Source organism: Periplaneta americana, chromosome 3, assembly GCF_040183065.1.
Source record: "Periplaneta americana isolate PAMFEO1 chromosome 3, P.americana_PAMFEO1_priV1, whole genome shotgun sequence".
NCBI lineage: Eukaryota > Metazoa > Arthropoda > Insecta > Blattodea > Blattidae > Periplaneta > Periplaneta americana.
Genome location: NC_091119.1, coordinates 97354319 through 97366617, shown reverse-complemented (window position 1 = coordinate 97366617; position 12299 = coordinate 97354319). Strand labels below are relative to the sequence as shown.

General features: G+C 36.7%; 1 protein-coding gene across 3 annotated transcripts in view; it reads right to left on the bottom strand.

Moving 5' to 3' along the window:
- Positions 1 to 12299, bottom strand: part of PCID2 (PCI domain-containing protein 2) — a 42653-nt gene that overhangs the window by 18167 nt on the left and 12187 nt on the right. For all 3 annotated transcript variants that reach the window (XM_069821050.1, XM_069821051.1, XM_069821049.1), the window contains exons 4-6: positions 10928 to 11194; positions 4805 to 5022; positions 4436 to 4736 (exon numbers count right to left, since the gene is read on the bottom strand). In XM_069821050.1, the coding sequence (XP_069677151.1) occupies positions 4436 to 4736; positions 4805 to 5022; positions 10928 to 11194 (786 nt within the window). The remainder of the gene's footprint in view (positions 1 to 4435; positions 4737 to 4804; positions 5023 to 10927; positions 11195 to 12299) is intronic.

Here is a 12299-nt window from a genome sequence, read left to right as displayed (position 1 = left end):
TGGATCGCACTAGATGGCCTAAACAGATTCTTACTTATGTACCAAGAGGAAAGAGGAAATTGGGAAGACCACGAAAGCGCTGGCATGAGACCGTAACAGATCCTGTAGGGTCTAATATGTGACGGATATGATGATGATGAAACGAGGACAACGCGAAATGGCTAGAATTTGTCCTCGAATCTCATAATGTATACAAAAACAAAGTTGTTGTTGTTTTCTAATGCCAGGCATTTGACAATAAAGGCATTTGACAATAAAGGCATTTGACAATAAAGTCATTTCACCTCTTGCACTCCAATATTTTTCAAAGATATTATCATGGCCAGCCACTGAAGCACAGATTTTGAGGTGTTCCGGATCCATTTCTTGGTTTGAGTTGCACAATGGGCAGTTAGGGGACTGATATATTCCAATTCTATGCAGGTGTTTGGCCAAACAATCATGGCCTGTTGCCAATCTAAATGCAGCTACAGACGATTTTCGTGGTAAATCGGGAATTAACTGTGGATTTTGATGCAGAGAGCTCCATTTTTTCCCTTGAGATTGTGTTATCAAATTTTGTTTGTTAAAGTCTAAGTATGTAGATTTAATAAATCTTTTCACAGAGTAAAACGTAGATTTAGTAACAGGTCTGTAAGTAGCAGTGCTGCCCTTCTTTGCTAAAGCATCCGCATTCTCGTTTCCCAGGATTCCACAATGGGATGGTATCCATTGGAATACAATTCTTTTATTGAGTGATATTAATTGAGAGAGCATTTTAGTTATTTCTGCTGTTTGAGATGAAGGTGTGTGTTTAGAGACTATTGATAGAAGAGCTGCTTTGGAGTCTGACAATATAAACAAAGTAGTATTATGCCTATGCATAGAGAATAAAAGTTTTGTAAAATAAATTGGTTAACGAACTATTGTTATTATAGGCTAATAATAATTATCATTATTATTATCATTATTATTATTACTATTATTATTATTATTATTGCTATACTATTCACTGAAATACAATGAGATTGTGAGTATTTTTATGTTAATATTTGTTTCTATTTGAAATTATTTTGTGAATAGTTTTACCTTTGTTTATTCTTTCGTTTTCATCACTCTTTAAGTTTATTTAAAGCAAATAAAAGTATCTTTGGAAAAAGGGCACATAGGTCGTAGCTCCTGTACTTATTATTGTAACAAAATATCGGTAGGTTTACAAATGTAATATATACATATTGGCATATTAACAGACGATGAATTTATAAAATATAAGGAACTAAATCAAAACTGTGTTTGAAATGCGTACTGGCAACACAACACCTTTGCAGGTCATTATCTCAAAATGCACTTTATGGGTATGTGCCGTTCTTCCGGAACTGGCCTCAATTCTAAAAATATTAAGATGTTTAAACTTACATAACTAGGTATGTAACAATTATTTTAATAAAACAAATTACAAAAACATTTACGTGACTAAAATTAAAATCAAATCAATCAAAATCATTAAAATTACTAGTAAAGCAGGATGTCAGTCTGATTCACCCATCATTCACAGGTATGCCTGCAAAACATAAAACAATCAGTCTCAATCTGAGTTACCAGTATTTTAACGCCTGCACTCCACTTTTCTCGGCAAATTCAAGAATATCCAACTTAAATGAAACTACATAACTTTTCTGTAAATTCATTTTCTTATGCAGTATCTGAACCGCATAAGGCACATGAAAGCACTATGTCATTCAAGCACAAAACTACCAGTAGTTACTGATTTTATGAGCTGTAATACTGAAGGCATGATCAGGTAGAAAGGATAAATAGAACGGCCAGCTTCCACACTCCTATGATCTCACTGTTTTCGTTAATCAATCAATCAATCTTGTTAATGTATCCAGCTGTTTGGTGACAACATAAAGTCCACTATAGTCTATTCAGTTTTTGTTTTTCATGAGAAATGAGGGGTATTTTGATCGGTGTTCATTATAGATGCATGTTGCTAGTACCCAGAGTTGTGGTATAGTCAATATATACTGCAGAGCTGTGTCTTCTGCAACTGGTACTGATGATTTTAATTTACTTCTTTTGTGGTTTACTTATGGATGGACAGTATAGAAAAATGTGTTCCAGATCTTCATCATGATTATTACACCACAAACAAGTAGGATTATTAGAAAGATGAAATCGGTGTAAGTACAATTGTGTGACAATGTGACCTGTTCTGGCTCTTGTTAAAAATGTTTGCACATGTCTGGGCAAGTTTTTGTACATTTCCAGGTCATTTGGTTTCTTTTGTACGGACTGTAAAATTTTTCCTTTATCAGAAGAGAGCCAATTTGTTGATCCATAGGTTTATAAAATGAGATTTTACTGAAGCAAAAGCACTGGATAGAGATATCACTTGAAGAGGTCTTGGTTGCAAATATGTTGCCTGTTTTACAATGTTTTCGTTAAAAGTTACGGAAAGAAGGTGAAGTCTGTCCTTGGGCTGAACCTAACGGTATTCCACATACCGTTCTCTATTGACTTAGGAATCTAATGAATTCTCTTGACAACGATTTTCTGAAAAATTTTACAGTTTCTGTCTCACTTAGAATACGGCACTAGAATTCTACTACCAGTATTTTCTTATGGGTTTAATATTCACACACAAAATATTTTTATAAAACAATATTTAAAAAAATTGGGAGAGTCCTATAATCGATGAGGTCTTATTTTCGAGTAAATACAATATTATGATGGGCTGGAAATCTGACACACTACATCATTGTGGAAGAAAATAGACATATGCCCTTTTTACAATCTAAAGGAGTACATTTTTTGTATTCACATGGTGGTAATAACTCAAAACCACCAATTTTTGGCTTACGTCCTTTTTACCGCGCACTATAGAATTAATGACCCAGTAGTCTTTCGTTATTTTCTTTCACTTTCTCCCACCAATTTTCAATTTCAAGTAAACACAATTGGATTTAAAATATGGAAAAACTACTGTAAAGCCATTTCAGTTACAGACTGATTAGCTGTATATTGAGACATCTAGCAACCAGAGATTCAAGCACTTCTCTTATTTACTTACGTGTAATTTCAAAATGAACAATTTCAGAAATCATACCGGAACTGTGCCAAACTTTATATGAAACTGAAAAAATTTATAAAGAGAGATAATTTTCAATCGGCTACTCTTTTTTTTTATTACAATTCCCCATTATACAGTAAATATATTTTCTTACCATGCATGTGAAGTTGGAGAAACTGATAAACATTGCCAAGGTAAGGAAAAAATTCATCCACAAAAGCTAACAAAAATCGGTTTATAAACAAGATAGGAAACTTAACATGTGTGCTGTGACATCTTTCATTTAACAATCTGCAAATTATTACATCATGACAATGTCCGGTCTATAAATATTTTTCATAAGTTTATTTTACGATGCTTTATCAATGCTGATGGTTATCTAGTGTTTGAATAAATAAAGGTAATAATAAATAAGGAAATGACTCAGGGCCTCTGTGGTCCAGCACTGAAAGTTACTCAGCATTTGTTCTTAATAGCTTGATGGAAAACCCAGAAAAAGCCTCAACCAGATAACTTGTCTCAACCAAGATTTGAGCCCGGGCCAACTCGTTTCATGGTCAGACATGCTAATCATTACTTCACAGCAGTGAACTGTAAATATGTAAATATTAACTGAGACCTTGGACAGATAATATCTGGAAGAAATATAAACACTTTAGATTTCAAACTATGATGAAACAGGAACTGTAGTAGATTAGCTCTTTCCATTGTGCATTCAATTATTAATGAATAACTCAAACTTTAAGGATGAAACAAAGCAAATGGTACTGTCCTACAGTATTTTTGTACAGAATTAATATCATTATGAAAGATATTCTGTTAACATTAGAATCAGGAATTTTCTTTAATTCTCCTGAATCAGCATCTAGGAAGAATAAGAAAAATAGCATACATACTGTCCAGTCTGAAAAAGAAAATGAGATTCCAATGAGTACCATTACATACAGATTTAAGAGGTAATAAAAAAGCAAAATAACTTCTAGTATTTTAGCTAGACTGCAATGCATATTGAATGACAAACTCAAAAGCAACAAAATAATCTCTAATATTATAAGAAAGAAAGGAAGATAGGACTGGTGTAGCTCAGTCAACTAAAGCGCTTGCCTGTTCATTAAATAACCAAGTAAAAAAGAAGGGAAGATAGACGAACCATGCAAAATAAAAAAAAAAAAACTTTAAAGGGAACAGAACCAACCGAATTCCTCCTGTCTCTTGTACTGCAAAGGGCTCATGTAAAACCTTGAAGTATTTTTAGTGAAAAACAAGGAAAACAATTCCAGATTCATAATAGCCACTGGCAAATGAAAGCCTCCTTGGTCATTCTGGGAACTTCTCTTCCATTCAACATCCTGTACTTAACAGCACATAATCCATAACACTTACACTTTCTTAAACAGGTTACGGAATGTGATAGTCTTGAGCTTCTCAAGCAGCAGGTAGATGCCACACTTGATGAAGAAAGTTTCATGCTGCTGAATAACACGGTTCAGCTGAAGAATGTTTCCCTGCTGCACAGCCTGAACCACATCCGTGAACTGCGTCAAGTCATACTTCTCTAGCACTGCAGGGCTTGGCATGTAGCCAAGTAGCATCTTAACAGGAATCAGGTAGATGAGGATCAGGCGTTTGTTGCGGCGACATTGTCGATGGCAGTGCTCAAAGGCAAAGGTCAGGAATTCGTCCGCTGCAACATGACAAACATCAGTACACATTCCAGCCAACACAGACAAGCACTTCCTTCACACCACTTGCCTGCTTTGTAGTCACTGTCAAACATGGCTTTGCGTCCCACATAGTAACGGTATGTCACTCGTTGGCCTAGTGCAAATTGATCCTTGAAGGAAGAAGAGTCAATAGCACGGATGAGAGGCTTGCACAGATGTAGCTTGTTGATACGAAAGTACACTTTGAACAGCTGGTTCACTAGTGCCAGCATGCCCCATCGCTTCGTATAATCCTCTGATGAACGGCTGCAAACAATAGCAAATAATTTGTGTCCATACTTGTCAAAACTTCTCCAATGAAGAAGAGATTTCAAAAAGAAAATAAAACTTATAAGATGATTACACATACAGACATGGTACAAATCCTTACATTTAAACAGTAGAACCAGGAGAAAACCCTCTTTAATATAATGGCTAGGAAGAAGAACATTTTAGTAGCACTCCTAAATGGATAGCAAGTGAAACTCATACTTTTGAAAACCTACTTTCTGAACAAAACAGGCAATGCTAATGTGATGCAAAGTTTCAACAATTCTTCTTCTCCATGGCGTTACAGTCCTTGAAGGGCTAGAGCCTGTCTCACTATCGAAGCCCATTCTCCTCTATCATGCATCTTCCTCCTCCATCCTCTTCTCCCCAACTCTTTCATATCCTCCTCGATATTCTTATCCATTTCTTCCTTGGTCTTCCCACACATCTTCTCCCTCCCAGTTTTCCTTTCCATATCCTTTGCAATAGAGATCCTTCCTTGCTCCTTTCTACATGCCCTTCCCATCTAAGTCTTGCACTCTTGATAGTTCTAACAATTTGGGGGTCACCATAGAATTCATAGAGTTCTTTATTGGTTCTAATTCTCCATTCCTCATTTTCATACTTAGGTCCACATATTCTTCGTAATATGCTGCAATTCTGAGCTTCTCATACCTTTGCATACACCTTGTTTCTGCTGCATAAGTAATTACCAGTTTAATTATTAATTTTCAACAATACATATATGTATTATGGAATGAAGGAACAGAATATGATCGAGTGCGGCTAGTACTTATGGACTAAATGTCTTACATGTTACTGCATCGAGTTTGTGAGACACTAAAAGATGGATATTCATATGCGAATGAATTTGTCTCTTGCAGTAAGAAAATACGGTAAAAGTCTCCTGTTAGGATACAAAATTATGTTGAAATTACAGGACCAGTATCCCCTTATCCCATGTAGTGAGAATTGGGAAAGGTGGAAGAGGGTTCCATGTCACTTGGACGGATCAAACGAGTCTAGCTTCGCGACTTTTCGACACCAGGAGTGGGGAAACGGTAACTCTTCTGTCGAGGGATCAGTTAGCCTGGCTTAGTGACTTTTCGACAGCAGAGGGGTTCGAAGGAAGGACATGGATCGAGTAAATTGCGGTGAACATGGGGAAAATGAAGTCAGAACCGTTACAACAGTGAGACGTAGGGAGCAGAAGCTAACATCAGGAAGGAGATATGAGCACTTTCAGACAATGAAAACAACTAGCTACTCTCACTTCGTCCAGACTGTTTTATAGGGTGGATCCTCCATCACGTGACTAGTGACGTCACACAGGGCTGTCGAGTGGGTGGGGGAACTATCCATGATAGCGCCTCCTGCAGACTTAAATTGAACTGGCAGGGTAATGCAATATCAGCAGGGAAAAAGTAGCATGACCAGCAGCATGTGTTCCTTCTTACCAGGTGGCCGATCTCCCTTTTCTCAAACAAGGGCGGCAAGGGTGGAAGGCAGGGGGAGAATGAATGTCTTCTCTCTAAGATTTACCATGTGGAGGGCGAACTAGAGAATATGTGAGTTGAAGCAGGTTCGCAGGGAGCATGAATGAAGGAATCACAACAACTAGTATACAAAAATTATTTCTAATATCTATATGGTTTCCCACAGGTAAAGTGTGCCAATCTGCAATGGCATGTGTAGCACTGACATTAGCAGCTAAAGTAAGATTGTGGGAAAGAACTAATGATGCATTTATGAATATTGGACAAAATTTTGTACGACATCAACAAAAGTGATATTCTTCGAAAGTTACTACAGTTAGTCTTGTCCCCCTTCTTAAATATAGGTACGTTTATGGACTCCTTCCATTGTTCTAGTACAATTTCCTTTTCCCAAATAGCAAGTACAAGTTTATAAATTTCGTTAGCTAATGCGCTTCCACCATCTTGTATTAATTCTGCTGGAATTTGATCGATACCTGGAGACTTATAATTTTTTAGATTTTCTATTGCAATTTAGACTTCAGAAAGTGTGGGTTTGGGTATAAATGGCTCAGCAGTTTGTATTAATGCATTCGGGTATACAATATAAAATGAATTGTATGCTATTCAGCACAAGTATTTAAATGTAGGAACATTTTTCCGAACTACTCCACCTTCCTTGCACTATGCAAGAACTGAATGAAAGATAGTTAGATACTTTGAAGTGCATCTCTCTATGTAAATCTGACGTTTTAAAATATTATATGTACATAGATCTTGCAACGTGAAAAACCTTTTTCTACATATTATACACATTTTATTTGATTACCAACAAGCCATGACAGAAGAAACCATGGAGACGTATCATGTATTTCATTGCAATTTAAACAAATGTTGTTGTTGTTTTCTAATGCCAGGCGTTTGACAATAAAGTCATTTCACCTCTTGCACTCCAATATTTTTCAAAGATATTATCATGACCAGCCACTGAAGCACAGATTTTGAGGTGTTCCGAATCCATTTCTTGGTTTGAGTTGCACAATGGACAGTTAGGGGACTGATATATTCCAATTCTATGCAGGTGTTTGGCCAAACAATCATGGCCTGTTGCCAATCTAAATGCAGCTACAGACGATTTTCGTGGTAAATCGAGAATTAACTGTGGATTTTGATGCAGAGAGTTCCATTTTTTCCCTTGTACCTATTTTATATTGTGCTATACCAATACAGAGCAAGTGAAACCTAAGAGATCAGCATCCTTGCCATCTCCCGATACTACCATCCGAAAAGCAGATCACCAGCTTTCGCATATAAGGATCTTGCTATTCCACGTAACTAGAATTTGGCAAGTGATCTCCCATGTAATTAATAAACTATTTATTTAAGGAAATGGAGAGGATCTTATCGGAATTTCAAAGCTGTAACACAAATATGCAGATTTGTATCAAGTTCTGGAATATTTGCTGGAGTTCATCTTTATTAATATTGTGTATTAGCTGTGTACAACATTTCTCCTTATCAAGAAAAAAACCTGTTTCTCGCTACTTATTAAATACTCGTAGTTAACAATACAATGTTCTGTGGTGTCTGGAAAGTGACGAAATCTGTGTAAAAACAGCTCATATGACTTCTTCAGCAGATACATTTCAACGAAGAAAATGAATTTCTGTACTGTTTACTGTATCTAACTATTTTAAAAATACGTATTTTTCAATACAGCTCAGACACCTGACTAACTGAAAGTACGGTCACATGTCACTACTTTTGAAGTGATGCAGTACAAAATACTGTGCAAACTTTCATACAGCGATGTGTGAACAATGTAGCAGCTGTCAAATCAGCTGCTTCCTACTTTTTCATGTTGCACACAGCTTAAAAGTAGCAATGTGTGAACAGGGTTCTCAGGGTTGCAGTTGCAACATATTTTTATATTGTTTTTGTTGAAACTTTTGCAGCAGTTGCGAACAGTATTGCCACCCAAATGTGCCAGTGAGACTTTATATTGTTTGGATATATTTTGATGTCTGACGTGATGAAAATAAATGATTTGTAACACTAACTGAATGTACAGTCCACCACTGTGGAGTAATGGTTAGCGCGTCTGACTGTGAAACAAGCGGTTCCGGGTTCAAATCCTGATTGGGGTTTTTCCAGGGTTTTCCTTCAACCAATTGAAGCAGAAATGCTAGGCAACTTTCGGCATTGGACCTCGGACTCATTTAGCCATCATTAATTCACATATCATCATCCATACCACAGTCTGGGTTAAGTTCATGGTGGGGCATGCTGTACTTGTACAAGAGCATGGCCAAGCCTTCGAATCTTGTACGCGGAGGTACAAGAGAAAAAGAAACTAAATGTACAGCACAGTCGGAGTATATTTGGTTATGATATAATTAATTTTTCTTTTTTGTTTTTGTGGCGTAATATCAAACAGGAGGGTTTCCAATGTTTCTTATGCTATTGGTTATCATTGAAGTATATAGACATTTTTCTAATAGCTTTACAAAAAAACGTCAATTTCTAAATTAGGACAGAAAAATAATAGACCTATTTGAACCAAGACAATGCCCTTGAAATTTGCAAATGCCAATTCCCACAACAAAAAGAAAAAAAGGTTTTAGCAGAAATTGCAAATTTCAGGAGACGATGTTAAAAATAATGTAGTGTCTTCGGGACCAATACAATAAAGAAAGGTTCAAAAACAATAGTTTTTCTAATACTCGCAAAAAGTTAGGGCCTATTCATCCCGTCCATCATAGTTCTCAGATATCGTAACTTCAAATTGTTCTGTATTTCTATTCTTTCCTTGTCTCAGCATCATCTGCTTTTTGTAGTTTAATGTTTTGTTCTCAATGTTATAATTAAAAGAGGTGATAAGCAAGTATCGCATGAGTTTCATAATCTGAAATTCTAATGCGAACATAATCACAAAATAAATATTGAAGAATCAACATGGAGATGCAAAGCTGCAGCTAAAAATAGTGCCTTGTGTATGAATTATGAATAGACTCACAACCTCCAGTCGCAACTTTTGCAGCACTTGGGTTGCGCAGCATGAAAAGTAGCATGCAACTTTTGCAACAAGAGGGCAAATGGAAGATCTCCAATATGCCAAGCATTAGCAACCAACCAACTTTTGGAGCTGCAGTAAAAAAGTTGCACAGCACAAGTAGCGATGTATGACCATACCTTGAGATCGACAATGTAAAGTACGAGCACAATTGTGTTGCATGCGTGCTGCAATAATTGGTGAGAAAAATCTACATATTGTATCCTGCGCTGACCTTAAAGCAAACTTAAGTAGATGGCATTCTTATTAACCTGCGAGATTGCGTGTGGTAATTAGTACATTGAGTTTTTCCGATCTCATGTAAAGAACGTAACAGTAGAAATTTTGAACAACTGTTTCGAAATTCAGGTAATATTTTCTCCAGTTCCTTAAATAAACACTTCACTAATTATGCAAAAAATCACTTACCAGACTGTAGTGCCATGAGATAGCAAGAATTTTATCCACGACATGAGAGCTGACTATCTGCTTGACAGACTGTAATGTCAAGAGATGGCATGACTGCTGATCCCTTAAGTTTGAGTCACTTTGTAAATACAACCTTCCATAAGTATTACACGCAAGTTAATGTAAAACTTTAACAAATTAGATATTTCGTAACATATACAGTTAATTTATGTATAAACAGGTGTAAATACATTAATTCATATTTTTTATTACAAACTATTAAAATCTCTCTGTTCAATTATTTAGTATTTACATTATGGCTCTGTTAGTATGAGATCTAACTAATGAAATACAATACAAAATTACTATATGCACAATATTTCACTTATGTTTCTTGATAAATATGTGCCGTCTTAGAAAAAAGTTTTGTCGTACAGATACTTTATAAGTCCCAGAAATTAGGCAGTGCACATGATCAGACATACAACGAAACAAAACTAATTTTGTTACCTCAACTAGTCGTTCCCTTGTGACCCAGGTCATATGTCCTCTGACCATGTGCACTACCTCCCTTCTGGGACTTATAAGTATCTGTGCGACAAAAACTTTTTTCTAAGATTGTACATATTTTGCATAACAGTATCATATAAAAATCTCGAGTCTAGTCATTTGTATGATTTATGGGCAATAACTAAGTTCAAGTTAAATAGTTTTTAAGTCATAATAAAAAGCTAGGTTGTAAAAAAATGATATTGAGTGTTTTGAAACAATGGCTTACTTTGTATAAACGTAATATTTCAGCAACAAAAAGAAAATAAATCTCTCCCTCTCTATCTCTCTCTGTTTATGTGAAATATAGTATGTGGTGACTAACTTTATATATTATCTTCATGTACAAGTGCAATTCTGTGTAAAATGACAATTTCAGAACTTACGAAATTTTACTATACTTCCATGGGATACTAACTTGTCAGCAGCACAGACCCGAAAACAGGCCATGAGACACTCGGCTGCCTTCTCCAGTGTCTCCTTTGGACGTCCAATGCCCTTGACAGTGAGGGTGCGGTCAGCATGCATGGCCAGAAGACGCAAATCGAGGCACACAGTATACATGACTGGCAGGCACCAGTTCTCATCACGCTGGGTCTGCAGCATCTTAACAAAGGACTGTACAACCACTGCCTGACAGCGGTACGCCTCTACAAAGTCCTGGTTGTTCACTGCCCATACGCTCCTGCAATCATCATCAGCACATAACTAGCATTAGCATTGAAACGTTGACTGACTGATGGACTTAAGTTCTTCCATTAGCCATGGTAATGTGAGATAAGGCACCTGAGACAAAAAAAAAATGGCTGTGGCTATGATTTTTATCTAAATTTTTTTTTATTTTAAGATAAAAAACATGACACAACATAGGCCTAATTACATCTTACGTTAACATTTACGTCAAAAAGAGTGGGAGTGGTTTTGTTAGGTTATTTTTTTTATTCCTGTTTTGTCTATTTTAGTTCGTAAGAGCACCCACGTTGCTCTTGTCAGACATTCTTTTGGTTACTTATGTCTATAACTTTTTTTAACATAATTAAATATCTACATTATTTTGTATATTAAATAATAATAATGCATATCCTTAAAGTTAGTTCATTGTTTTAAAAAATTCCATATTGGGCGTTCCATATTGATTTACACTTTCAAATTTCCCACCCTCCATGGTCCACATTTGACTTGTCATTACAGTTGCAAGTATGTAGTACATTGATCTGCCAGCAGGTGGCAGAACAATATAGAGGGGCGTAATTCCTGAAAACTACAGTGTATTTCCCCAACTGCTGTCATTATGTGAGTGGACATCATGGAGAGTGACCATCAAGGACAGCGCTGGACATGGTTTCTGTGGAAAGAAGGTGTAAACACTGCAGATATTCACAGGCAACTGGTGGCAGTGTGTGGTGAGCATGTACCGTCACGAAAAACCGTGTACAACTGGAAACATGGCCGCACAGCAACAGAGAAGGGACTCAGTTCTGGAAGAAAAGTGACTGTGACAATGCCAGTCAACATCTCTAGAGTGGAACAGCATATTCTGGAGGACAGGTGCATCACATTTTCGGAACTGAAGGCGGCCAGAGGACTTGCCAGAATCACTCTGCACTGCATAGTGCATGAACACCTTAAGATGAGGAATGTGTCTGCCAAGTGGGTCTCCAAGTCCCTGACTGCAGTAAACAGACAACAGTGCAAGGACGTGAACAGTCAGGATCCAGAAGGCTTCATGTCCAAACTCGTGACTGGCGATGAGACTTGGCTCCATTACCATGAGCCAGATATCAACACCC